The sequence below is a fragment of the Sciurus carolinensis genome, chromosome 8 (genome assembly GCF_902686445.1).
Source record: "Sciurus carolinensis chromosome 8, mSciCar1.2, whole genome shotgun sequence".
Taxonomy (NCBI): Eukaryota; Metazoa; Chordata; class Mammalia; order Rodentia; family Sciuridae; genus Sciurus; species Sciurus carolinensis.
Window position 1 is genome coordinate 88,138,530 of NC_062220.1, and position 23,593 is coordinate 88,162,122.

General features: G+C 42.0%; 1 protein-coding gene across 1 annotated transcript in view; it reads right to left on the reverse strand.

Annotated features, from left to right (window-relative positions):
• The window catches only part of Cpvl (carboxypeptidase vitellogenic like), a 123,939-nt gene that overhangs the window by 61,614 nt on the left and 38,732 nt on the right, over positions 1-23,593 (reverse strand). The window contains exons 7-11 of the mRNA XM_047562231.1: positions 23,368-23,434; positions 10,382-10,504; positions 9,540-9,671; positions 3,719-3,817; positions 1,804-1,977 (exon numbers count right to left, since the gene is read on the reverse strand). Of these exons, the coding sequence (XP_047418187.1) occupies positions 1,804-1,977; positions 3,719-3,817; positions 9,540-9,671; positions 10,382-10,504; positions 23,368-23,434 (595 nt within the window). The remainder of the gene's footprint in view (positions 1-1,803; positions 1,978-3,718; positions 3,818-9,539; positions 9,672-10,381; positions 10,505-23,367; positions 23,435-23,593) is intronic.

Sequence of the window (23,593 nt, forward strand, 5' to 3'; positions counted from 1 at the left end):
GACTTCTGTGTTCCCATGAATAGAAACAGGCACGCAGCTCGGGATGACAAATTAGAACTGAGTCTTACATAATAGCACTTTAAGGGTACTAATGTCTTAAGCCAATCTATGTTGTTCTGCTTCCACTACATACACATTGAGGTTCACCATCAAGAGCAGACAAGCCAAAGAAAATCGCTGCCCACAGGGCTGTGCCAGCTGCATCCATGAATACACCGTCTGTTCCCGCAGCAGCCGCTTTGGGTCTGCATTTAGAGCGACTGCATAGTTTGTTCTCTTTCTTTATGGAAATGTGGTTTATCTGCACCACTGAACTGTTCTCTTTTTCTGGAAATGAATTCAGAGTTGTAAAGTGTAGAAAATACTCTGGTTTCAGTGGAATCCGTGATGGTAGGTGCTATGATCTGAATGTGAGAGAATCATATTCTACTTAAATCTATACAGTGAGCCAAGGGCTTAAATAATGTACGTGGGAAAGGTTTTCGTTCAACAAAACCACATGGCATTTCTCAATGTTATATTAGACATGCATGCCTTTAAAGCACAAATGCTAAGTTCTTTTTGGTTTAATAAACTTGTAAATAATAAATACCTAGTGAATTATGGGCAGGAGTGTTAGATATATTCTTCGGTATAGCACTAATTTTTCTTTCATTCATTCACTCATCACAGACATTTGCTCCTAGCTGGTGCCAGCCTGGGTATCAGGCTAGAGCTCATACTGGCAGGACCATCTGAAACACATTCTAGTAAGGATGCTTTTGAAGTGATGCCCTGAACGGTCGTGCAGCTTGTGCACTGAACAATCCTGAGCCATACCATTCCTAACAGGCACTGTAGAAATGTATATTTCTCATGCCAGCAAATGGTAAAAGTCAGATAGTTGAAAATAAAGTATTTTGAGGAGAGGATGGATTTTTTTTCCCCCTGACTCAAAGGTACCTTACATGCTACTGGCTGCCCTGTTTTATCTTCATCCCAAGTACATTTTCCTTGTCTCTGTCAGTTAAAGAAAGGAAGGTTCCGTGGGTAGTCTGTTCTATCATTAGTACGATGGGCCCAAACACCATTTCCATGACAAACAACAGCCCTGGGGGATCAGAACAGGTGAGGAGACAGTGGGACAAGACAGGATGACTTCTCCCCATCCCTCATGGGGAGGACACCAAGGCCACGCCCCCTCTGCTTGAATCTGCAGGGCCACTTCCTGTGAGCTCATTTCCATGGGTGCCGCCAGCAACAGAGCAGGCAGATCATCTCCACCTGGAAACACAGAGCTGGACACAACAGGCCTCAGAACAGGGCCTTTCTCTTCTGTTATTTCCACCTGACAGTCCAGCAGAGTGTTTGGCTAGAGCAGATACTGAAACTGCTGAGCAGAGTGAATGCGAAGGATTATTAGGAAAAACGCACTTTGGGAATAACCGTTTGATATCCGCATCCCTGACTTCACCAAGATTCATATTACATGGCAAACACTGAGGGAATTGGCTCAGGTACACAAGGCCAGTCGTATTTTTCTGCTCTGAGATTCTCTTCCCAAGAAAGAGTGAGAGCTGGCATGTGCCATAGGCAACTTCATTTCAAGGAATGATCAGGGCAAAATGGTTTAATTAAAAGGAAAGAGATCTTTAAATGTAAAGAAATCCAACAAACCAGAGCTTATTTATGTTAGCAAAAAGGTTTTTGTTGTTGTCGTCGTTGTTTAAAGATAAAGGCAAGTGACAAATTAAAGAAAGTCAGCTCTGCTCCAGGAAATCCGAAAAGTTCCTAAAATAGACAGTGACTGCCCTAGCGTCTTACCTTGTAGTTATTCATGATCTCCGTGAGCCAGGGCTTCACCGACTTCATTGTGTCCTTTCGCAAGTGTTTTTCAACATCAGTTCCATCACTAAAGGTCTGGTTTCCCACGTGGATGGCTCGTCTCACTTCCGAGAGTGACAGAAACTTCCCATAGTAACTTTGGTCCCCGGGTTCCTGGCAGAGGTTGCAACAGAAGGATATTAGGGAATGTGGTCCAGGGCCAGGAAGGGCATGCTGGGAGAAGCTGCAGGTTTCTCACAGCAGAAAATACAATAAGCAAGATAGGATATGACTCTTAAAGTGTCCTCACTCTGGAAACTTTAAAACAGAGGTTTTTGAGATGATTTAAATGAGATCCTTTTACAAAGGACAAATCAGGGTGATCTGCCGCTCTTGGAGTTGATAGCCAATTTGCAAGTGCAGGATTTTCTTTTTCAGAAACTAATCTTTCGTAAACTGTGACTCCACTTAGAGAAAGAGACAGGAAGGGAAAAGGAAAGAGGTGAAGTGATCCATATCCACTGCTCCTTTTTGGTGGCTCTATGGAAAGAAGGTGGAGTGGATCTTGGAGGCCAGAGTGGTGGAGAATGAATAGATAAGGATTTCTTTTCCATGTTCTGCTGTTTATTAAAGTCACACGCATGATGTCAGCTGAGTGTAAGTGGGAAACACATCAAATGTAAAAACATATTTTATGAAGGAGATAAAAGAAAATTAGTTCATGTGTCTTATTTTTAAAAAGAAACCAACACAACACTGCATAAAATTCTCTGTAAAAATCATTATACTAAAAGAATAAAAGAATCAGGGCTTTAAAAAACTTTAGGTTACAAAAGGATAAAAAAAACTTAGGGTTTGAATGTGACAACTTTGTGCTTTGTTAGCAATTTTTGTTAACTGTGAATATATTACTTTGTAGAGAAAAATGCAAATCGCAAATGGTGTTTCTCTCTTCTTCACCATATGTTTTGTTCTTGGTGCAATCTAAACCCCAAAGCACAGGATCGACGAATTCCACTGAAATCAACTTTCTAGTTAATAGTTCATAAATATGATAATTTTAAAAACAACGCATTGTCAGATGAAGATTATACAAATCCCAGCCCCCACTTGGCTCCTCTTCTTACTTGGTTAATTCCACACAAAAAGACATCAACTCTGGCCTACTTTTAGGAAAGAAACTCCTTCCATTCTTTAAGAAATATTCCAGAGGGCTTAAAGTGAGGGCTGAACTGAAGGCACTAAACATCTCAAGTTAAAAGTAAGACAAAGCAAATATTTTCATGCAGGCTTTGCTAGCTTTGATTATCCAAGTCGTCTTAAGTACAGAACAAAGAATGTGGACATTTTCAAGAGGCTCACAAACAGGCTTGAAACTCTAAGACCTGATACCCAGAGCTGCAACCCCAGCTTCCACCCTCTACACAAGCTCCTCTGTGAAACAAGCTCTTGGGAGGGAAATCATTCCATCAGGAATTGTTCTGAGTGATCTGGAACATCACACATGGTTGATGGTCAAATTATAACACATAAAATATTGGTGGGAAACAAATTGTAATCCGTTAGAGGACCAATTCAACACTTTGGACATCTTTGTCTAGTAGAAAGCCAGCTACACTATTTTCCAAATCAGAGGATGTTTGGTTTGGTCAAAAGTTTTCAGCAAACATGACTGTGGTTTTAAAAATGTTATTACCACAGGGTACAGTGGTGCACGCCTGTAATCCCAGTGGCTTGGGAGGCTGAGGCAGGAGGATCACAAGTTCAAAGCCAGCCTCAGCAAAAGCGAGGCCCTAAGCAACTAGTGACACCCTGTCTCTAAATAAAATACAAAATAGGGCTGGGGATGTTTCTCAGTGGTCAGTGCCTCTCACTTAATCCCTGGTGCCCCCTCCCCCCAAAAAAAAGTTATTACCGTGCACTGTAAAATGTTGTAGTAGTTAGAACATCCGGTCACATTCTGGAAGTAAGACATATCACTCGTCAAGTCACCATCCAGTAGTCTATCCAGTATCTAGGTGGAGAGGGAGGGAGGAGGAGAGAAGGAAATGTCTGGGTGGGTGAACACGCACAGATATTTGTCATTCCATTCAGCTTCTCATTTCCTTCACTCTTTCGTTCATTGAGTATTTATTACACATCTTCTCTGTGCAAAACCCTGTCTGAGGCATTGGGGAAACTCCAGTGAACAAGACAGACCAAAAGTCCTCCTGGAGCTGATATTCAAGGGGAAATAAAACCCCCAGTATTGCTCAGTGAAATGTGCAGTGTGTTAGAATGTGCCAACTCTGTACGTCAGGAAGAGACAGGAGAGGTGTGTGCACATGTCCCTAGGGGACACTAAAGAGAGGGCGTCTCTTAGAAGATGGCATTTGAGTTAAGGCCTCTTGGAAGGAAGCAAGCCATACAGACAACTAGGGAAAGAACATTCTGGGCAGAGGAAGGGGCAAACCCAGAGGACTTGACTGTAGGAGTGAGACTTATGGGAAGGGCTCCTTAAGGTGGATGGTGGACCACCCGCCCACAGTTCTAGGGGAGAGGACAGAGGATGTGGGCAAACGTGCAGATGCTTGAAACTGGTGGAAGTCATCTTTAGAAGACTGACATTAAAAACTCAGTCAACAGAGGAAGGCGAGAGCCGTCAGCGTGGCTGTGTGCTTCTCTCCAGCCAGGTGCAGCTGCCCGGGACAGGCCCGGGTGCAGGGAGGTGGATTCAGGCAGGGCAGTGGTTCAGCCAGAGGAGCTAGAGGAAGTGCTGAAGGGGTGCAGGAGTTGGGGAGGTCTAACCTCGGGATTAGGGATTAGGTAATTAGAAAAATGAGAGCCTGGGGGGTTGGAGATCATGAAGAGCCAGTAGGGTCAGTGGGTTCAGAGACCTTGGGCTGCAGGTCTACTAGAACTGGCACATCAGCACAAGCGCTAGAAGGGTAGGAGGTGGCAGTTGGAGAAAGCTGTTCAAAATTGAGATGGCGAGAACTCAAAAAAGCCTAACACACACAAAAAGTGAAATAACCCAATGAATAAATGGGCAAAGGAACTGAAAAGACACTTCACAGAAGACAAAATATGAATGATCAACAAATACATAAAAAAGTTCAACATCTCTAGCAATTAGAGAAATGCAAACTAAAACTACACTGAGATTCCATCTCATTCCAGTCAGAATGGTAATTACCAAGAATATAAGTAACAATAAATGTTGGTGAGGATGTGGGGAAAAGGCATACTCATGAATTGCTGATGGGAATGCAAATTGGTGCAACCACTCTGGAAAGCACTATGGAGATTCCTAAGAAAACTTGGAATGGAACCACCATTTGACCCCGCTATCCCACTCCTCAATTTATACCCAAAGGACTTAAAATCAGCTTACTACAGTGATGCAGTCACATCACTATTTAGAGTAGCTTAATTCACAATAGCTAAGCTATGGAACAAACCTAAGTGTCCTTCAATAGATGAATAGATAAAGAAAATGTGGTATATGTACACAATGGAATTGTACTTGTCCATAAAGAAGAATGGAATTATGGCATTTGCCAGTGAATGGATGGAACTAGAGACTATCATGCTCGGTGAAATAAGGCAATCCCCAAAACCTCAAAGGCAAAATGTTCTCTCTGATATGTGGATGATGACTCACAATGGGGGTGGGTGAGGAATAGAAGATCATTGGATTAGACAAAGAGGAATGAAGGGAAGGGAAGGGGGATGGGAATAAGAAAGACAGTAGAATGAATCAGACATCACTTTCCTATGTTCATATATGAATACACACCCAGTGAAACTCCACATCATGTACAACCACAAGAATGTGATCCTAATTAGAATAAGTTATGCTCCATGTATGTATGATATATCCAAATACACTCTACTGTCATGTATAACTAAAAAGAACAAATTTCTTTTTAATTGGAGATTGTGGAGTGGCTGTTGACTTTTTTGGTAACAGGGCCGAGCATCTAAGATGAGTAGAATGTGATTGTTGCAAAAGAGGAGGTCAAGGCACCAAGGAATCAAGTATTGAAAGGAGCATCAATACGGACACCATGGTCACCAGGAGTCACCAGATGACAGGGAGGTAGGAGCTCAGCTAGCCAGAAAATGAGAGGGCGTGACCCAGATGTTGGGAAACAAGTGGTGGGGGGCACCAAGAGAGGACACAGAGTGCCGAGCACATGCTTTAGGAAGAGTAGGGGACATGATCTGGAAGCACAAACAAGGAGCAAGGAAGGCACTTGCTCCACCTGAGAGGGAGAAGGGCTCTTGCTTGGGGACACTGCAAGAGCAGCAGCCTCATCAGGGGAGAGCAAGGTGTGTATGAGGCAAGAGGATGAGGAGAATGATCACAGAAAAGAATGAGGTCAGGGCTGGGGGTTGCTGCTGATGACATTCAGTGATAAGGGGTCTCGGGGAAGTATTTTTAGAAATGAACTCAGCACATTTAAAGAATCACCTCTCACCAGGGGGGTGGCACACACCTATAATCCCAGTGGCTCAGGAGGCTGAGGCAGGAGGATCACAGGTTCAAAGCCAGCCTCAGCAACTTAGTGAGGCTGCAAGCAACCCAGTGAGATCCTGTCTCACAATAAAAATAAATAAACAAATACAAAGGGTTGGAGATGTGACTTAGTGGTTAAACATCCTTGGGTTCAATCCCTGGTACCAAAAATAAATAAATAAATAAATAAATAAATAAAATCATCAAGTATGAATTTAGGTTTCTTATAAGATATTGTTATCCTAATTTTAGGTGAGGAAACCGAGATACGTAAAAATTAAGTAACATGCCCAGGATGCCCTACTAATGCTGGCAGAGGGGAGACTAGAACCCAGGTCATGACTCTGCAGCCCACAACCCCAACCTGGGTGGTTCACTAGCCATCACACTGCAGGGTCTCCTGGTCCTCAGTATCTTCTAGCCATGCTTTGCCCCACATCTGGTTGTGCTTATTGTGCATGATGGGGGTACCTGGCTGAGGGGTGAGAAGGCACAGGGGGCTGGGCAAAGCCCAGGCTGCATCTGGAGAAAGGGTCACTCCTCACCCTCACCCAGAGGAGGCATCTCCAGAGGAGGCACTTGCTTGCAAATCCCTGAACCCACAGGACTGTGTCAGCCCAAAGGAGGTGGCTTTTTCTGATTTGTCCACCCAGAGTAGGTACCATAGGCCAGCAACTGTCCTGAAGATCCAGATCATTTTGGGAACTCATCTTTAGAGATGATCTTCAACATCAATGGGAATATAAAATCAATCTTTAGGAATGGATTTGCAAGAATTAGGGAAGGGGATGAGTGATAGAGTGCTTGCCCAGCATGCATTAGGCTCTGGGTTCAATTCCCAGGACCACAGGGGACCAGGGCGATTAATCTGTTTTCAGAAAGAGTCAAAACTAATTTGAAGCTGGGTGAGATGGCTCACACCTGTAATTCCAGCTGGTCGGCAGACTGAGGCAGGAGGATTGTGAGTTCAAAGTCAGCCTCAGCAAAAGCGAGGTGCAAGCAACTCAATGAGACACTGTCTCTAAATAAAATACAAAATAGGGCTGGGGAGGTAGCTTAGTGGCCAAGTGTCCCTGAGTTCAATCTCCGGTACCCAACCACCCAAAAATCATTTGATGTCCAACAAATAAGGTGGGTAGCCAAGACCTCTGAAATTCCATTGCTAATCAAAATGTGTTTCACAAAGATAATTCTGTGATCCAGAACACTGTCACAGAAGGCAGACAGACAGGACCAGAGATCAGTCATTTTGTATCTTGCAGAATCTCTAAAATACCCCCAAGATTTATATAGAATGCCTAAAAATTACTGCTAAAGAAATACTAGGGTGTGAATTGGGGGAACAATTCTAGCCCTAGACCTACCACAATCTAGCTGTGTGACTCAGTCCTCTGGGACAAACCATCCTCCTCAGTAAAGTGTGTGTAGGAATAGTCTCCTCTGTCTCTAAAATCCTCCCCAGAAGTGAGTTACTCCTCTTTGATTAACTAAATCATTTTAAAGAATCAGATCATCAACTAGGCTTTATCATTTAAGCTTCAGATTTTGACTCTCGTATCTTCTCGGATTTCAGGATTTCTTGGAGTCTTTCGGTGCTGTTACTGAAGCACATTTAAGCCACCCATTGTTTGCTGTCCTTACTATTATTTTGTCTGTTTTTCCCTTGAGGAAACAAAGGTCTTTATGTTTTAATCCTTCTCTTGAGATATTGGTCCAGTGGTCAAAAAGACATCCCATATCTTCAAGGGTTTTGATTTTGCTGGTCTTTTTTTTTTTTTTTTTTTGGTTCCAGGAATCTGGTTCTGAGTCACATGTTCCGTATCTCTGAATACACAACAAACCTGAACTTCCCCCAGCTTCCCTAGCCCTCTGGGCCTCTGAGGCTGCTACTCCGTGGCCACAGTCATCTCCCTTCATTCTTCACACCTCTGGGCTTCTCAAATGTTCTTACTCTTGACACTGCAGTATGCTTTAAAAACACCCTAAATGTCTCTCTTGAAAACTGATCTTATGCCACATAAAATTAATTTAAAATTCTTAAGGTTCCTTTTTACCCCGTCTGACTACTAACAGTGGAGAGCCTAAAACCAGTCTTGAAAATACTGTCATGGCAGGTTGGAGCATGACCCTACACATCTCCGAGAAGATCCCTCTTCCTTTGCATTAACCATTACACAAAAAATTCTGAATCCATACTTTGCAGCCACATCTGGTCTCCTGACACAGAAGAGAGAGCCCATAAGTGTCCCGCTAGATGGCTAGAACTTCCCTATCTCAATCTGTTTGTACAAGGTTGCTGCCATCAGAATTCATAGCAAGAGCAGTCACTGCCTTGGGGGACTTCGGGTGTTGTCCTGGCACCCTACCAGCAAAATGCAGGATAACTGTAAGTTTGTATGTCTCCCATTCGACCTGTACAGGTTGATCGGGAGTATCCAGAAGACTATTAATATCAGGCTTCTGCCTTAATAACCATAATGAGTTTTAAAGTCCTCAAAATTCAGTCCTTGCCTCATCGACCAAAGTGTCAATCAGAATGACTCTAGGAAACATGACAGAAAGCCCCTAGGGAGATTGTTTACACACAACCTTTGTCTGCAAGAGCCCCAAACACCCAACTTCCCATATCCTAGTTTAGTGTGTGCTTACATTTTAAATACCAAGAAAGAAAAGGCTGAAGAATATAAGCATATTATCAGATTCCCAACTTTACTTTCAGAGGAGCAACACAATAACATCTACAAATACCAATGGCTCTTTGAAAAAGTTTCAGATCACTACACTTCATAATCTCTTGTTCCTGACACATAGGAACATGTGTTGTTTGTTGAGCACTGTGGTCACTTCTCCAGCTAAAACCCTGTCTGTGGACATATGCCTTTTAAATGGTTTTACACACATGCTGAAGTTTATGCATTTACTTCCGAGGTTGCCTTTCTTCTGATTTCCATATGACAGGAGAGGTCTTTAGGTCCCACAGAGCATTTAAAGAAATCAGAACAGTTAATGAAAGACACAGCTAGATAAACACTCCAAGATGACCTCAGGCTTAATACAGCCAAAGTAAATTCAAAGAGACACAGACAGTTCGTTTCTTCTCCAAGCGCCCACTCATCTCTCCAGGCAGATATTCCTTCTCTCATAAAAACCCGGAGCACCACGGGGCTTCCACTGACCCCTCCTCTCCTCAGATGGTTTTAATTGCTTGAGGGCAGCACGGGGCCCCAGAACTCACTTTAAAGGCCCGCAGCCAGTTCTGCTCCTTGATGTATTTTACACACTTATTGCACTGCTTCTGGAAGTACTTTTTCTGCCTCTCATCCAACAAGCCAATTTCGTAGAGGAATGCCGCATAGCCCCTTATAATCTGAGGACAAAAGAGACGCACATAAGTGCCAGACACTGAGAAGGAGAGAAGGCAGGAAGCCCATTTGCTTTGTGAAGTAACACTCCATAATTGTCAGTCTGGTGCTGGAAAGAGCCAGATAGGATGATTATACACACACACACACAAACACACACACACACACACACATACACACAGACACACAATATATATAAGTGCACACATACAGCACACACATACCCCACAAACACACAAAACCCAACCAACACAAACACACACCACACACACAAACCACAAACACATAAAACCCAACCAACACAAACACACACCACACACACAAACCACAAACATAAAACCCAACCAACGCAAACACACACCACACACACAAACCACAAACACATAAAACCCACCCAACACAAACATACACCACACATACCACAAACACACAAAACCCACCCAACACACACATACAATATACACGGCACACACAATATAAACACACGGTACAACACATATATGCTTGCACTGACAGTCAGTGTGGGCTGACAGAGCAAGTTGACAGGTTGAAACATGGCAAAAAAAATAGAAGATTTCAGTCAAAAGGTCCATTGGCATTGCCTTTTATCAAGTTAGGCCTTTAGGGTAAAAGGAGCTCATACATCTGTCCCTCTGATTTAAAGAGATTTAATCTCTTCAAGTTACAAAAGGGAAAGAAACATCATGACACTTACTGATTCAGGGTCAGAATATGCATTTCCAAGAGCAATTCCTTTCAGGTGGATCTTGACCTCCTTGGTGGAGTTGAGGGAGTGGATGTAGTGGGCAATGGCGGGCACGTACTTCCCCGCATAAGACTGAGGAGGACAGATATTGAAGAGGAGGATTACAAATTGGTGCTAGTACAGGTACACGTGCTTAGGCTAATGAAATGACAATGAAGCTGTGATTATTTCCTTATAAGGTATACCATGTTTCTTAACCTCGCATCAAAACCCCACAACAGAAGGAGCTCTCTCTTTTTTTGTCATACCAAATAGCACCAAGTCACATGTCAGTCACAGGACAGGTTCACACACACACAGAAATCAATAAATAACAAACATGTAATAAGGGAACATTCTAATTTCCTTAAAAATAAAATAACATGGACCAGTGATGATGATTCTGCCACCTGTTGGGCTTTTTTTACCAGAAAGTTCTTTTCAAAGCTTTAATTAAAGGAAAAAAGTCTCAAGTCAAAACTTAAGACTTCAAAATCTGATTCTGAAATCAACATGCATTAAAGGAATAGGAGAAGGGGAAAAGGAAAATAATAACCAATTGACCACTAAAATTTTTACTTAAATGTATCCTTATTTCCAACCTTTTCCAGCACAGGGTCTTTTTTCTAAAGTCAAAATATTTTGTAGACATTCTTTCACCTAAAACATAATAGTTCTTCTTTTAGAGTATGCTGATAAAGTACTACTTTGGTTCAATAATATTTTAAAAATGGTTCTTGTGCATTTCCCACCAAAAAATTGCCTTTTGTGGGGGGTGGGCAGTACCAGGGATTGAACCCAGGGGCTCTTAACCATTGAGCCCTTTTTTGTTCTTATTTTGAGACAGGGTCTCCCTAAGTTGCTTAGGGCCTCACTGAATTGCTGAGGCTGGTTTTGAACCTGGAATCCTCCTTGCTATGTTCAAAATGAAGCCCAAGACCCCAAGCCTTCCCTTTCAATTCACGTTCATGCCATTCTTCCAAGTGCTCAGACCAAAAGTCTTCAGGCATTCTTTATGTCTCTGTCTCTTGTACACCCCACCATAAGGCTGTCAGCCAGGCTTGTCAACTTTACCTATTCTATCAGAATGTGTCTGGAATCCAGTGTCTCCTCACACGCACCCCCCCCCACCCCGCTTGCTCCTGGTCACCATCATATCATCTCCTGCCTGGATTACTACAGTGACCTCACTGGTTCCCTTCTTTTGCTCTTAGTCCCATCAGGTCTATTTTTTGGCAGGGGTACCATGCATTGAACTCAGGGGCACACAGCCACTGAGCCACATCCCCAGCCCTATTTTGTATTTTATTTAGAGACAGGGCCTCCCTGGGTTGCTTAGCACCTTGTTTTTGCTGAGGCTGGCTTTGAACTCATGATCCTCCTGCCTCAGCCTCCGGAGTCACTGGGATTACAGGCATGAGTCACTGCACCTGGCTCTGGTGATTTTAAGACAGTGGACCTGTGAGATCTAAACCAGATTATGCCAGTCCTTTGCTCAGATCCTTCAGTGACTTCCTCCGCCCCAGAGTTAAAGCAACAGGTTTTCTATGGGGTATAACGGCTGGCATGATTGCTTTCTTCTAGCCCTACTATCTTCTTTCTCCTTCTCCAGTCTCTCTGGGTTCCACAATGTTCCTTGCTCTTGCCAGGCATATGCCAGCCAGGGCCTTCATGCCAGCTGTTCCCCCCACCTGAAAGTCTCCTCCCCTAGATGCCACATGCTCATTCCCTCACTTCCCTAAGAGATGCCTTCTGAGAGGTGCTCCCTGGCCACCCTACCTAAAAGTTGACATCCCTCCTTTTCCATTTTATATTCCCCCTCTCTCTTTTACTCTTCCCCTTCATCCTTATCATTATTCAACTAACTTTTACTTCTTTATTTTGTACATTGTTGTGTTCCACCCATACTAGAAGATAAGATCCCTGAACACAGGGGTATGGGCTGTTTTGTTTATTTGTGTCCACTGAGCATTTGCACTGTGAAATGCTGTCCATTTGTCAGGCAGGATTCAATAAATAGTTGTTGAATGCACGAATTTACATGCATTTGAAAAACAGTGATGCGCATATGTTCAAAATAGATCAGAAGCCTTATGTGGGTACCTGTACGTTAATAGGCCCTTTAAAATATCTCCAAGGCTCTCCAGAGCTCCGTAGTTCAAAGGAGGAGCTCCTGAGGGCTTTCCTTTAATCCATAACATAATCACAGGGAGACAGCACTATTCCCATTTCAAGACAGGACATCATGACTGAGAAGCTGAATGGTACAGCCAGAATTATTTCTGGTCCAATCTACTCTAAAAATCTCAACTCCTTCCAAGTTATGATAAAAGAACATAATTTAAGTAATCTATGCACGATCTCCTTACTGTTGCAGCCTTCTTATGCAATAATAATTATTTAGGCAAAGTAGTGAATCATACTAATTTATTCATTCATAGTCATAAGTACATTTGGCTGCCTTGTGACAGTATAGAGATGTGTTTCCATGTCTGAAATTCAGTTTGTTTTATAACTGTGCTATATTCTCATTAGTGGCAATAAGTGAACATTTATCAAATAAAATTTCTTTAAGATGACAAACAAACAGTTTCTTGAGCAATCACTTTACTGGTAAAGATGTACCACATACTCTTTATTCCATAGTGGGGTGTTGGACAACTCTGCCGTCAAAGTCATTGTGTAGATACTTGAACAGACACAAAAACAAACCAGCACAAAACTCGCCCTTGTAAAACTCATAATTTCTTTTGAAAATAAATTCTGGAAACCTTGCCTCGAATGTGATAGAGCAAAGCTTACCATTTCATGAATGATTATTCCCATGATATACATATTGCCCAACACCAAGGAGATACATAAAAACATACTTGATAAATGAACAATGTATCTGGCATGACTTCTAAATATTTTTTCCCTACTGGAAATTGATACAAACGCTTAAAAATATATGTTCACAGTGATGTTATCTTTGAAGTTGTCTTATGGTTAACCTGGTAATAAAACACTTCTTTTCACTTCTTCTGAGTTGGAAGGGCATGGACTTTAAATTGTTGTATAGATAGTGATGACAATTTAAGCCGAAGACACCCACATTCTTATGGCACCTTCCACATGTGACCATCTGAGATATAACCAGGCAAGAAATCAAGAAGGAACACGCATTTGACTTTTGAGCATCTACTGTACACCAGGCTACTTCACCTATTGCAATCTGAGTCCATTTACAGTAAAGGTTATTTCCCTATATTTTACAATGATGAAAACAAGGGTCTGGGGACTCAGTCCACTCCCAGCTGGAATTCTAGCCAGGTGTGGCCCCTTCCCAGCTCTCATTCCTATCAAATGCCATTTCAGTCAATGGTCCTGGAATGCCTGGGTCTCTGGCCCCCATGCTGGGACCCAATCTCGTTTTCATCCTTTGCATGCTTGCTGCGCTGACCATTTATGAAGAACATGTGGGCAGGATGGGCAGTGCCATAATCACTTCCAAAGTCAGACCCTTCAGTATTCACATCTGCTAACCTCACAGTGATGATGTTTATCTCATTTTTTCTACTTCTAATGACTATCACACACTTCCTTGCTTTGTGACAGTGTGACAAATCCTTCATTGCCTTTTTCATTAATCATTCCACTGGTTGAGCGACTCAGGCTGTCACACAGTAGACAATTATAGGATTATTTTATGGAAAACAGACACCAAAACATTATAATGAAATTTCAATTATTTCACCCTCCTTGTTGAGATATATTTCTTTTTGTTTGCAAAAGCAGACATTTTATTCTTGAATCACTTATTTCTCAATTGAACAATTCTCTGACCACCACCAGTACTTCTAAAGATAACCAGACAATAAATCAAGTATGTTCTGTTTTGCCTAGGTTTCCATTTCCTGTATATATTTTAAATAGAAACTCAGATTTGGAGGGAAGCTTTAGATGTGACTGCCTAATGGGTTAGATATAGCCATCTGGGGCCCTTGGGCTTACTGCTGTGATCCTGATTCTAAGAACTCTTGCTCCTTTTGTTCTGAGTTCTGCCCGTACTGATAACAACAGCAACAGCAACAAGAACTCTCATGCTGTGCTTTCTCTGACCTGCCCATGGTGTTCAGCAATATGGGCAGCAGCCGGTCAGTGAAGGCCCCAAAGTCTGCAAATTAACACTAACCTTCTAGCATCAGATCAGAACCTGGCCTCATAAAAGCTCAGAGCAACATCAAAGCCATTAGAAGAGGAAAGAGAAAAAGTACAGCCAGAAACTGTCTGATACTTATTATTTCAGAGTTTGGCAGTGACCTTCAAATGAGGAACTCAGCCAGATAAACATATATATCTTACACAACAATTACAATGAGGTTTGTAATTCACACATCAGGATTTTATTTTTAGTCTTCCCTTATTATTCCTTCCTAATATTTAAAGGAACTTTAAGCTGCCAACTCTAGCACTGCTCTTATTTGGTTAATTTCTCCCAGGGTGACCCTATTCGAACACACCTCCAACAAGAGGGACCAGAGACATTAGGGTGTGTTTGTACATACTTCTATTTGCTGGAGCTTAGAGAAGCAATAAACTTCCAATTCTCCTACAACTTCAGAAGGATCTCAGAATTCAGTTCTCAATCTTTTATTTCCCCTATGAGAAAAAGACCTCCACATCATAGCTGAGTTGTAGTTTTGACTCTGCAATCTTTCTGAGTACTTAAATGATGCTTGGAACAGCTTAATGGAAATCACGTGAGGAGCACATTGTACTTGTAAAAATAGTCTAGAGAGAATGTAATGCTTGGTTAATTATCCAGATGTGTAAAAGTACAATGAAATTAGACTTAAAGAAACTTGTAATTGTGTGTTCTGAATCTCCCTGTGTACATGTTTCAACAGTATCCACTGCTGACTTGACTGTATCCCTGCAGCCCCTTTACTTGTAAAGGGAGGGGAAAAAACAGAGTTCATATTTAAAATCCAGTTTCAATCAACTCCTCCAGAAGAAAAAAAAAAAAAAAAAAACATTGTGAGAGGATATATTATAATGGAAACAATGTCCTCTTAGAGAAATTTCACATATGTTCACAGTTACTATTCTTTAAGCTATTCTCAGCCAGCTATATATTTCTTACTGAGGGTTAGTAGAAAAGAAAAAAAGATGCAGCACTCATTCTCTGTCTTGCATCTTGGTATACATTTCATGGGAAAATATTCGGAACTTTATAGGTGATAATAAGCAATGGCTTTGGGAAGTAAGGCACACCTCAACGTGACGCAGAATTCCCCCATCCAGAGTCAGGCTTTATTTAGCTCCTAACCTCTCCCTGGGAGAAAGAGGTGGGGGTGTTGTCAATGTCAGCAACAATGTCTTGAGGATCCTGAGGGTCATTCTGAGCCCCTTCCCCTGCCCTGTCCCAGCTTCCCCAGATGACTCTCTGAAGAATTCTTAGCTGGATGGTGAGAACTCCTGTCACCTGAAGGAAAGGAAGAAGGGCTGCCTTCAGGAAGGAGCGGCATACCTGCCTTGTCATCCCACTCTTCCCAGGCACAGACTGTGGTACGGCCACCCCCACTGATGGTGGTAGATCAGAGGGAAGAGGAGAATCGCCAAGCTTTGAAGAGAATTTCATACACACAAGAAAACACAAAGAAAGCCACAAAAACTGGTGAGAGCCCTAAGTGCTTTGGGGTAACGCTAGGTAGCAGCTAAGGATTAGGCTAAGGCAGTGTTGACTTCATCTAGCCTGGGGCTAGCTAGACTCTTACTTCACTCAGTACCCTTATTTCCTCTGAGGAGAGAAGTGTGGCCTTCGAATGGCCAGTTCAGAAAATTAATGAATGAGGAAAGCTGAAACTTCAGGGTTGTGGTAATCTCTACAACTTCCTAGACATTTCTAGACCATGCGTCATCTAATTTCGAGACCACATTGCTGCAATTAAAAAAAGGCTTCTAACAAGAATATGATTTTATCAAAGCAGCTATTTCTCTTGAATATGAGCTTAAAAAGATTTGCAAAATCTACAGGCACAGACACATAGCAAGAACATTTTGATCTGTAGCAAACTTTTAGTCACATAAACTGAAGTGAAGGTACATACTGCCTTCTAGAATGATATATTCTCTTTTAGTATTGAGAGGATGCTGCTTTTCAAAAATATCCATCAGTGCCAGGCATAGGTGAACAAGATGTACCCTCCCCTCAACTTACTCTGACTTTGGTGCCAATTTGGAGAAACCCAGCTTGAAGCCAGGTGATTCAAGAGGATGAATAAACCCTTTTGTTTAAAATGGAGAAGACAGCTAATTTGGCCTTTAAATAAAGAGAATGAACACTCTAGACCACAGTCAACAAATGGAGCCCTTTGTGCGCTCCCTGTAGAGAGAATTCAGAAGGCTAAAGCTACATAATAGATGTAACTTGACATTTCCTGTCCCCAAGTTGGACATCTCATCCAATCAGGTACTACTGATGTCTCTACACTGCTCAGTTTGTGTGGTAGTTCACTGCAGACAAAGCTTTTCACGATTTCTGTTTTCACTCATATTCTTCTCCATGCACTAAAGGATCAGTAAATATATATTGATTTGATTTGCTCTCCAAAAGCCAGAGGCCCAACTTGCAAACATTTCCATATGTCTTTGTTCAGTTTTTTGGGTTGCAGCTAAACCTTAATTTTTATAATATTAAACTCATTAAATAGTCACAAATCCTTTTTCAATTCTAAAAGAAAATATTGGCAAGTGCAGATGGACATAATTGAAAATAGACATTTGTCATGGGCTCAAGAGTTAAAACAGCTTGAATGCTATCTAATAAAATTCACCAAGTTCCAAGCCTTGAGAAATAATTGCATTCCAAGGACTTCAGGTCTTTATATCACTTGAAACTTCCACTTACTCTATAAAACTTTATGATCAAAGCCAAGTCTTTATGATTAAAAGTAAGTCTTGGCCAGAAAGACAGAGACATTCAAAGAGTTAGGGAGCTTCTTTTCTGTTTGTATAAGGTTATAACCCTAGAGATCTGCAGGAAATATGAAAGCGGATGTCTGACTCCCTTTCATGGAAAGAGGATCTGCTCTGCGAAAACTCAGGTCCTGGAGACAATGTGGTTTGGAGGAGGGGGCCCCAGTTCCAGAGAGCATCTCCCCAGGCAGGGCTGTGACCCTTGGCTAATTCCTGGATAGCAATATTGGGCTCTGGAGTCCAACCTTGCAGGCTCCAATTCTGGCTCCTCCACTTTCTAGCTGGGTTACCTTGGTAAAGCATACCTAACCTCTCTGAGCCTCAGACACCTCACCTGTAAAACAGAGAAAATAATATCATTTATATTATTAGGTGGCTGTGAGGATTTAATGATGTAATATAGGAAACCCTACTCAGCAAAATGCCCACTGTATGATCCATTCTAAATGAATAACTTTTATTTTAATATGAGATTCGCAAATAAAACATGCTTGAGATGTTCTTGAAGCTCTCTTTTAGCCACCTGATTCAATGAACCCAAACCTGAACTAACGGGATGATATAGGCTTACATAGCATAATCACTGGCCTGTTGCAAGTATAGTTGTCCACTCCACCCCTCTACTTGCAGGTCAGTGCTGTGAAGTCCCTATTACAAATAACTTTCCGTGGGCAGGCACGGTTCTCTAGTCAAATGCAGACATGTTGATAGTATGTCCATTTATCTGATCTTTGCCAATGGACGGTGAACTGATAAGTCAGAGTGGGGAGAGATAAAAGAATAATCACAACAAAGCTGGAGAAAGTTGGAGAAATAAACCTGAGTACAATATAGTCAAGGTGAGCGGGGCTGAGGGTGGGGGGTTGTTCATAGAACAGGCCTAGAAAATAAGCAGGAAGGAGAGTCGTGAGGGACCAGGGTGTAGGGCAGGGGTCAGGGTTACCGAGAGGGAGTTGAAAAAATGTCAGAGAGAAATAGCATCAATATTTTAATTTTATCTAATGACAACCTTGTGTGAAGCCACTCTATATCATTCATTAAACAGTGTGCTTAGTATTGCATGAAGGACATTTTAAAAACATGGTTCTCACATGCCAGGAGGCAACTGCCTCAACCCAACAGACCATCGTGATTTCAATGAAGGTCATCAGACATCATGCTCCCAACAGAACTTCACCTTGTCGGTTAAGATAAACCACCCAATTAAGCTTGCTAACTACATATAAATAACTTTAAAATTTTGCCTATATTGGTCTCAGATTAATCATGTTTGAAAAACTGCTTATAGAGAGACTCTGCCCTACTCTGCTGCTGGAGAAGCCATGCCCAGGTTGACCCACCTGCCCTGCCATTTTGGAAGCGTTCCCATCCATCCATAACCACTCAAGAGCATGGCCTCTTCCCTGGGAGTGACTCAGGAAGCCACATGCTCAGGGAAAAAGGGCCATCCCTTTGTCTTGCCACCTGTCTCCTGCGTGAGGCTGTTTTGCTTTACCATCTAAGTGGGCCTCTGGCGGTTGGCGACGACTCTAAAGTGTGCCTGCACCTCAAGAACAAGAGCAGGCTCACTAACAGTTACTGGCTTGGGAAGGATAACACTTAAAGGAAGTTAATTATGGGAATTAAATGGAGCTTGTTTCTTTTTGAAGTACATTTTTTTCATGCCTTGAGGAGGGTGATTTACAGACACATTTGTCTCTCTTTAGAGAAAATTAATTCCAGTTGGTGTTCTGGGCAGGAAAGAAGAGAAGGAAAGGGGACAAAGAGGCTTCTCCCGTCTCCCTCACGCCCACTGCTGGCCCACAGGCTCCCTCTGGGTGCCACACCTGGTCTGTACTGCAGGGGTGAGGAACCTGGGGTGGGTCCTGACACATCTGGCTGCTATCCATATGAAAAATAAATAAACCCAACCCTCATATCAACTTCTAAGCTCCATCTTCATCTTTTAGATGAAACAAGTTATTTCTTTTAAAAATGATTTCAGCTAGGAATGTAGCTCAGTGGTAGAGCATCTTCTCAGAATGCACAAGGTCCTGGGTTCAAATCTCAGTACCACCAAAATTTTTTTAAAAAAAAAACACACAGATAAGACATTGCCACATTCCAACAATGAGAGAGCAGAGTGGAACACTCAGGCCCTGTCTATATGTGTTGGGTCAAATGATTTGGAGCCATAATAGATTAATACAGCTTTTCAACATGAATGGTAATAATAGGCATCAGTATTGGGTACTTGCCACAGCTGATCACTATGCTAAATATCTGAGGAGGATTAGTTAATTAAATGCTCAAAACAGTGCTATGCAGTACGTACTATTATTATTTCCATACTCCCTTACACTAAAGTCAGGGCTCTGAACAGCTGCTCCAGACCCTCTGAACGTGGCTTCCCTCATTCACACATTCACTGTGCCCCTCACAGTACATAATACTGTGTGCTTATGGTCAGGGGGTGTGCACAGAAAGGCAGAAAACCACTTCTGAATGTATGCATTTATCTTTCAATGATGATTCTACAAATTGAGTGACTGTTCAGCCTCCCTAAGAGTGTGGGCAAATTAAGAGTTCAGAGAAGAAAGGGTTTTTCTTTCTTGAAAATTATGTAACAACTTTTTTGGGGGGGGGGATGAGTGGAGAAAGAAGGATGGGTTGGCACTATGTTAAAACTGCAATTATGTATAGATACTAGAAGAATTAAGTCTAGGTAACCACAGTTCCACTTCTAATAAAGCAAAATATCCCTGGAAGTGATGTAATTTAAAAATCAACCCCTCTGATTGTAAGATTAAAAGCAGAAGCCCAGAGAGGTTTAAAAAAAAGAAAAACTATCCCAGAATCATCTGGTGAGGTCCCAGGTCTCCTAATTATTGATCCAGGATTCCTTTCATTTCTTTATTCTGTCTCATGGCCTTAAAACAGATGACAGACCAGATGAGACCAACTGGACTAGAGAAACGTGGCACTGTAATAATGATAGACCATCAAGGTGTTATTATCTAGTGCTCTTTCTTCTGGAAAGAGATGTACCCTCAGGCAAAACAGACCCCACACCACTCATTGCTATCTGGCAACCTCGAATCTCTACCTTAGGCCTGGCCTGCCCACTCACGTCTTCCTTCATCACTGGAAGGCACGGATTCCCTCAAGAGTATTCGTCCTGGCAGCAAAGAATGTAAAAAGAAAACTGTCCTTCCCCATACACATTTGGAAATTACATGCATAAAACCACGAGACAGAAATAAAATAGACAAGGCAAATTTTTCATCCGGGATTTGGCAGCTTTGCTGAGCATTCAACATCATGGTTAAAACATTGCCATATTACTTACAAGACAAGGAATTACACACTAAACAGATCACTCTTCTGTTGCAGAGAGAAAGTGGACATATTCCAGGGTTGCTGCCAGATGACAAGAGTGTCACTACTTGCCCTTTCCCCAACCTGCCTCTGAGACTGGTTAAACAGGCCAGAACAAGAGGGAATTATTGGTAGAGGCCTAAGTAATCTCAACTGGACAACTAGCTATAGAAACCATGAAGCATGGTGTGACATAGTCAATATATCCTTTCCAAATAGCTTAGAAAGAGAAGAAAGCAGGCCTAGAAAGAAAACATTCCTAGTTCCTTTAACTTGCCATTCCCCTGGAAAATGGAAATTATATTTCTCTCTCTCACTTCCTTAATGTGCACATTTGCAGATGTTCTTGCTCAGCATCCTTCTAGCCCTTTTCTCCTGGATCTTCACCTGATCTTCCACTGGAGCTCAGTCATCCCCCACACTCCGGCTGTAAGCTTCAGAGGATGAGGACCCCAGCATGATCCTTCCCCTCTCAGGGATTTGGGGGTCAGCCTTGGGCACCATACTGACCAATCTGCATATTCCATCCTTCCAACCCCAGTTATTGGTTTTCAGGCATGGGACCCAAATGCATCACAGGAAATTCAGGAATATGGATGGGATTATTGGGAAAGAAAAGTTGAGCTGGCAGGTTACCTCTGTACTTGGATGAAGAAGAGGGACAGGGACTTCAAATGAAAAGAAATTACCTGTGAATGAAACCAGGGAAGTGCAAAGCCAAGTGAAAAGATCAGAAGGGATCAGGAGGGAAAGTCCTGATGAAAGAGACCTGTAGGTTTCTTGTTGGCCATACCGATGTAGGAACTCTGAAGCCATGTTGGTGTCCTGTAGGACTGTGTAAAATGAAGTAAACAAAATGCTGTTGGGAACTATGGTCCTCGGTATGGGAGAAAGGGATATGTAAATAAGTAATGGGAAAAAGGAGAAGAGAACTCTATGGTGGGAAATTAGAATTATGGGTCTCAGTGTGAAGTTTACTTTTCTAGCTCTGCCCATAGACAAGATCTACAATAAATGATATCCCATTGGCAATGAGCACAATAAGTGCTCAGAACTGACTTCAATAGCATTCCTCATTAAAAGGAACCAGGGTTCCTTGAGTAAATGACTGATTCCAGGAGTGTTAGTTTACTTTCTGTCACTGTGGAAAAATACCATATTAGCTCTCTGTTATTGTGACAAGCATACCTGACATAAGCAACTTATGAAGAGGAAGTTTTTATTTTGGCTCACAGTTTCAGAGGTTTAAGTCCTTGGTCACTTAGCCCTGTTGTTTGGGCCTGTGGCAGCTCAGTACATCTTGGTGGGAGTGCATGGTAGAAGATGCCTATTCACCATATCATGGCCAGGAAGCAAAAAAGAGAGAGGAGGAGTTAAGCCCCAATGTCCTCTTCAAAGACATCCTCCATCACCTGACTTCCTTCCATTAGGCCCCACCTTCTAAAGGTTCCATCACCTACCATGGGCTGGGGACCAGGCCTTTAACACATGGGTCTTTAGAAGACAGGCCAGATCCAAACTACAACAGAGGGGTAGGGTACAAAAAGCACAAGATGCTTCTAGAACATATATTTGAGCCAAAAAACAAGGAAGTATTCAAAGACTAATGGGACCTACCAAAAGGGCACGGGAACAACATCTTGAAGGGGTTCCCAGGGAACAAAATTAGAACAATATAGGCATCAAAAACTACAATGATCACAGACAAATTTTGACAGATCTAATAAAAATAATGCTCGCGTCCACCACAATACCTTTAAGTAATTAATAGAAAAGGGTTAGGGTAAAGATTACTACAGAGGGATACCAGAAAGACAGAAGGGGGCCTGATTTCAAATACGAAACCCATTGCTAAAGAGTTAGTTTTGAAAAGTTATTATTTTTATAAGTAAAAATCACCATTTTCTAACCCCTGGGTGTAATAACAGATTAAGAAAGGGATCATCAATGGATGTTAAATGTATTGGGAGACAGATTCAGGAGAACAGATGTTCACATGGTCTTGGATTATTTATTAATTACAAACAGAAACGGGCATGTTTACAATAGTGAGATCTGGCAGACACCACCTTGGCCAAGTGATCGAGATTAGCATTGCCATCAGGGGACAAACTGACATCCTCTGCCTCCTGATGGTATACCACGGAAAGCACCCACGTCACATACATACTGTATTTGCCAGCATGTCCTTAATGATTCTAAGCACTACCGGCAGAAACCAGCAAATTCAGCATATGGGTATTCTGCAAGCACTTGGCCCGAACTCTTCAAAATCTTCATTAACGACGACAACCAAATAGGCAGATGACTGAGAGATGACAACCCAACACACAGCATAACACATGAATCTTTATTAAGGCCCGAATTTCCAAATACGTTATGGAGGATATTTGAGGGACAGTTAGAGAATTTTGAGTACAGGCTGACTCAATCTATAATATACACACACAATCTATAATATACACACACACACACACACACACACACATATATATATATATATATATATATATATATATATATAAATATGCAGGTGTTTACACACATATGTATTTTTAAATGAATATACCACAATGGTCATAATGAATTTCAATCTCGATGACATCTAAAGCACACAAGAAAACATGGCTTTGACTCACCTCGCCGGTGGCATAAAAATCATTATGTTCATATTCAGGAAACAACTGGAAAAACTGAACTAGGGCACTGCAAAGAGAGAAATGGCAAATTATGAATTTGAAAATGGAACTAGAATCAGTTCATGCGAGGCCAACAAATCTATTCGCCAAGAGGTTTCATGTTTAAAATCAGGCACTGTTCTGTTTTTCAAAGTCTCGTGTGCATAATAACACTATATGCTACGTG